The 6,000-nt window shown below is 39.9% G+C and overlaps 1 protein-coding gene across 1 annotated transcript in view; it reads right to left on the minus strand.

The window, feature by feature from the left end:
• The window catches only part of LOC107296866 (polypeptide N-acetylgalactosaminyltransferase 13), a 98,851-nt gene that overhangs the window by 90,999 nt on the left and 1,852 nt on the right, over nt 1-6,000 (minus strand). The window contains exon 2 of the mRNA XM_015826221.1: nt 5,514-5,644. Within this exon, the coding sequence (XP_015681707.1) occupies nt 5,514-5,644 (131 nt within the window). The remainder of the gene's footprint in view (nt 1-5,513; nt 5,645-6,000) is intronic.

Here is a 6,000-nt window from a genome sequence, read left to right on the forward strand (position 1 = left end):
GGGATAAAGGCACTTAAAGTGATATTAATTTTAAGGTTTGTGAAAACTGCCTCATTAATATGCTTTATTATTGGTAAATGCTGAATATAAGGATTCACTGTTTTTAAATTAATGACATAATATGAAATGAAAAACCTTCAGCACTAAATGCCACAGTCTAAGAGAAGCAAGAGAATAAATGGAAACATGTGCTTCCTCTACATTATTATTTATTATTATTATTTATTAAACTTATATGCCGCCCTTCTCCCCACAGGACTCAGGGCGGCTCACAGCATATTAAAACAGTACAAAGCACTATCCCCAATAAAAACCAATTAATTATTCTTTCTTGAAGAATATGGACAAACAAAAATATCTGTATGTATAAACATATATCTGCCCAAGACAATATGCTTCAGCATTGCTCTCTTGCCTCTCACCTTCTAAAAATCAATCTTCTCAAAATTTGTTCAATGTGTCTTTGGTTGCTCACAACCGAAGACAATGAGAGGGGCATTGAACACACAAAAATCAAAGATGAATCAACAATTACTCAAAATAAATCCCATGATGGAAAGAGCATATTCATATGCTATATGTACGAAATTAGGTTCTGTATAAATACATACTATGTAGTCAGCCATGGTGTATGTTGAAATAACACTGTATGAGACTTGGATCCTGTCCTTCTCCAGCATTATTTGATGAAAAGAAATAATGAAATCAAAAGACCTGAAATGGATAATTTATGCCACAAAGTCCAACACCCTGCTCAGTGAGGGACCAAAATTAAAGCATCCCAAACTCTGGAACTGTAATTTTGATTCTCTTCCTTGTGGAAAAGCTGCTTCTTCCATCAGAGTCAGAAGCCTTTGTTTCTTTTTCACATTGAGTGGTTTTTGTGCCATGTCCAAAACATAGCAGTTTTCCACAAGATGTAGGGTATCCTGAGTTTGTTGCCTTTATTTCCAAGTTGGTGGCATTCTGGTAACATTATAACTTACAAGGTTAGTTCTTAGATTAGAGATCTTTGCACTGAATAATATGACCAACAACTCAGCCTTTAGAGAAACTTATGGCAAACTGGCCAAAGACAGGTAGAATCCTCACCATTAGCCACTAATGTCCCTCAGTAAGATTGATAACCTTTTTTATCTTCTTTTACCTTCCTTCTAACACAGTGGTTCTCAACCTGTGGGTCGGGACCCCATTTGGGGTCGATCGACCATTTCATGGGGGTCGCCAAGCAAGGCTGTCCGCCATTTTTTTTGTCCACCATTTTTCCCCCCTTTTCCAGCGGGTGCCTTACCTCCCTTGGGCTGGGCCAGCTGGTGGTCGGCCTGCTCCGTCTCTGCCGCTTGCCAGCTACGCCTCGGCCAGCGCAGGGGGCAGAACCACGCATGCGCGGCGCTCCCGGGCAGGGAAAGTTGACTTAGAACCGGTTGGGTAGTCCTCGACTTACGACCGGTTTAGTCCTCGACTTATGACCGGTTGGGGTCGCGGCATTAAAAAGGTTGAGAACCACTGTTCTAACAACTGAGATGTGAAAGCCTCAACTGGCCAAAGCCGTAATGGGCAGTGGAAGCAAATATCTATGATTCAAATGTGATAGCAACTCTACCATAGGAAATCGAAGAGAATATACAATAACAAGCATTAATTCATAACATGAAATAAAAATAGATTTTTTTTATTAAAAAAAAACTAAGGGAGATAATATAATAGATCAAAATGAAGGTGGACAGATCTTGTAGAGTAGAATTGATGAACATATGCAAGAACTGAATAAAAAAGTTAAATGTACTTTAGAAACGATTAATTGGCGTCATCTAGATTATTGTGGGTGTCTTTAAAAATAGGAACCCATAGGCTGGTGATAATTTCCTGTGACACTCTAGTGAATGATGATAATGGAAGAATCAGAAAGGACCTCTTGGGAAAGCTCTGCACTTTATAAATGAAAGAAACCCAGGGGAAAAAGTTATTTTGCTAAGTGGCATGAATGGATGGATGGGAATGAGACAAGTGAATACAGAAAAAGTGTCTGACACATTAGAAGATCAAATAATGAAAATGTTAAAGTGAAAATATATATTTAAAGTCTGTTTTAAGCGTAAGCCTACTCATATATTGGCACAGAAGAGAAACAAGTACAGGCGGTCCTTGACCTACGACCAGAGTTGACCCCCAAATTTCCGCTGCTAAGCCAAACAGTTGTTAAAAGTGAGTTTTGCCCCGTTTTATGACCTTTCTTGCCACAGTTGTTAAGTGAACCACTGCAGTTGTGAAGTTAGTAACATGGTTGTTAAGTGAATCTGGCTTCCCAATTGATTTTGCTTTTCAGGTCACTAAAGATGATCATATGACCCTGGGATACTGCAACCGTCATAAACATGAGTCAATTGCCAAGCATATGAATTTTGATCATGTGACTACAGGGATGCTGCAACAGTTGTAACTGTGAAAAATGGTCATAAGTCACTTTTTTTTAGTACTATTGTAGCTTCAAACAGTCACTAAGTGAATTGTTGTAAGCCAAATTCACTTAACAATCCAGGATTACCTGTAACTGATGGATTTTACTGTTCATGATGAACAAGTGAAATAATTAGTGGAAGGATAAAATGATGATAGATTCTAAATGTGGGACTTTGGGCTAAGGGGAAGGCTGATCAGAGGAGATCCACTCTTATAGCTTCTCTGGTACCAATGCAACATCTTTCAACCTTCTGTCTACTGTTCCATTGTTCAGTGTTCCCACAATGAGGATAGCAAAAAAAATTTGCTCTGTGGTGGAGAGGGGGTCGCTTTGGCTTAGCCTTAAATCTTAAAAGTTTCCTGAAATGGGGAAGAAATGTGCCCAGCCAATGCGGAGAGAAAATACAAATTGGCAGCAAGAGAATGGAGAAAACAGAAATCCTGACAGAGTAAGACTAAGACGAGTGTGCTTCCATACCAAACACTGCCTGGAAAGTAAGACGTACTGTATGATCTTTACACCTGAGGTATTTGTAAAAGATAGAAGGCTTTAATGGAAATTACAGCTCCCCAAATTCAGCAACTCTCTTCTGTGCTATACAGTACCAGGATCTTGAATCCGAATGTTATGGCCTTAGATCCTGAAATATTTATTCTGATTGATTTACAACTAGAGGAGCTATATAAAAATACTTCCACAGTTTATATTAATTAAAATAGCAGGAAAAAAAACCTATTTTCTGTGATTTAAAAAAGTGCTCATTAAAAGAAAGATGATCGCTATTATAGAAGAAATAATAGCAGTGAAAACAGAGAAAGCTTTTCCTCTATACAATATATATATTGTATGACCATAAACACTTTCTTTGTGATCTTACTCCTTTCAGAATTGAATGGATGTTTTTAACCAATGCAAGAACACCACATCAATAGAAGCCAGGAACAAGGAGACACCAATGACTATAGGTAATTGCAGCAGCAGTATTTATCTGTCTCTGTTCAGAAACAGAACAAGCATTGTTGAAAAGTAATGAGATAATTCATTGGTTAATGCTGATCGCACTGCGTTTGGAAAGTCAGCCACAGTAATCAAAATTATGGCCCTAAATAAAAGCTGTGTGTACTTAAGGGATTCCTTTTGTGGCGTCTAATCTGCTACAATGCCAGCAATGGGTTTTTAGAACCTTAAAAAAAATGTACCATAATGCTGTCGACTATTTAAGTCTCTTGCCAATATATAATATAGCTAATTTATTCTGAGCAAAAGACCCACTCCATGACGACATCTGCTCTTGAAATTTGACTCACCACAACCCTGTTAGTCTTCAGGAAGGCCCTGAAGACTCTAATGAACCTTTGGATGTGGGACTAAGATGCTAGAGAAGTAAGATGTATTACCAAGATGTTGGCATACCCCAACTGTGCGTTTGACTATTATGTTTTATTTTAATTCTGATTTGTTGTTGTTGTTGTTGTTGTATGCCACCTAGAGTCACTCTTTCGTGAGCTGGGTGGCCATGCAATCCATATACGGTAAATAAATCCTATGTAATATTTTCAGGAGTATGCAGGGGTATTGATGGGGGAGACCATATGATAAAGCCTCATCCCTTTGTATGTGTAACAATGTTTCACACATATACAAATGAATGGGACTTCAATCACCTCCATCATATTCTCCTTTTGCTCCCTCTTATTATGGATGCCTCTCCTTCTTTTCTTCTCTTCAATGGCTTGCTTAATTTTGATATCTTTAAAAGTCTCATCTACTCAAAAATCAAGGATTCATGAATGATACTCCTTCAGATACTGATATAAATGAGAGTTAAGCTAGATTTAGCCATTGTTAATGATGTTACAACAAATGTAAATAAAAAAGATTGCTAAAGGCAGTGAAGAATTTATCCACACAGCATTCTTTCCATTCTTTCCACTTGCTCTTTTCTGAGGACAACAACCTTGCATCTCATAAGCAGGCTGCTCAGGCTGAAATTGGTCCAAAGTGCTCCAGCTTGAAATAAAGCAGAGGATCTCCCACAAATATATTTCTAATGCAAAGGAGGAGGATCCTTTGGAGATGGGCAATCTCCTCTAATTGACCTTCTGGAGGATCACTTTCTTCTATAATATAACTAAAGCTTCTATACCTCCATGGCCATTTCTGATGTGGCTATGAGAAAGACTGGACCTATCTCATGCAGCTATGAGTGTGTGTGTGTGTGTGTGTGTGTGTGTGTGTGTGTGTGTGTCTTGGTCAAGAAGATTATCAATTGTGGAAAAGAGCAAATATGGGCCTCCACATGAACAACATTCCCATTGATAAACAGGAAAAAGAACATTTTTTCTTAGAGTGAAGAGGAAGGGGCAAAAATGTGCCGTAGAGCAGAGGTCCCCAACCTTCTGGGCACCAGGGACTGGTTCCGTGGAGAAAGGTTTTTCCGTGGACTGGAGAGTGCATGGTTTTGTGTGCTACCTGCATCCCGCGGATGAGGCTTTGCTTGTTTGTGCGGACCAGTTGCTGGCATGCCGCAGTCCAGTACTGGTCCATGAACCAGGGGTTGGAGACCCCTGCTGTAGAGGCTTCACCTTTGTACTATGCCATCTGGTACATGAGATGTGCATGTGTTCAGTTAAATGGGAAAGGAGAATGGAATTGGACCTGTACAGGAAACAGCATGCGTATATGCAATTACAGTCACAGCCTGTTCAAAATTTGCTTAATCCAGAAATGCAGGCGCATCTTGAGCTCTGGAACCACAGGCATGCAAAGTGTTGCTGTGTTGAGTGAAGCTGAATTTAAAGGAACATAAGGTCAGGCCTTACGCTAAATCTCATCTGGGAAATCTCAAATTTGATCACGTATCTCTGAGCTGAGCTGATCTGCAGTATATATGGACATTGGCTGTGGGAAGAGATACATTTGGAAAGGCTGAAGATACATGAATGCAACTACAATCAGATTTGCGGAAGGAAGAAGGATTCTTCAGATAAGCCCCCTCCAACCTTCTTTCAGTGAAAGAAGAAGAGGGGAGGGAACAGGAGAGACATCCTACTTGTGGCGCAAACCAGTTTTCTCAATGATAAAGTGGGGAGGGAGGGAGGGAGGAGCACCTTCTTCACTTCCCTCCTGCCTCTTGCTAATGTCTTGCTTCAAAAACAACTTTGGCAGCTGGGATGCAGCTACCTAAAAGGAGATAAAAAAGAGTTCCAAGGTGCATCTGATTCTCACCTACCACATACTGAACTGTGTGTGGGCAGCAACACTATCATCCTTACCGCTGAAGCATGGCAAAAGAAGCAGCTGTTTAAATATCACTATACTTTTGACCTGTCTCTCAAGATGCCCCCACCCTCTGGAACGAACTACCCCCCGAGATCCGGACGATTCCGGATCTCCTTACCTTCCGCCGTGCCCTCAAGACATGGCTTTTCCAGCAAGCGGGCCTGACCTAGGGAGGATTTTATTTAGGGTGATTTTAAAAATAATTTTAAATAGAAACACAGCTTCTAATATTCGGTTTTTTAATCTGGTTTTATAGG

This window comes from Protobothrops mucrosquamatus, unplaced genomic scaffold, assembly GCF_001527695.2.
Source record: "Protobothrops mucrosquamatus isolate PMUCROS unplaced genomic scaffold, P.Mucros_1.0 scaffold3010, whole genome shotgun sequence".
NCBI classification, from domain to species: domain Eukaryota; kingdom Metazoa; phylum Chordata; class Lepidosauria; order Squamata; family Viperidae; genus Protobothrops; species Protobothrops mucrosquamatus.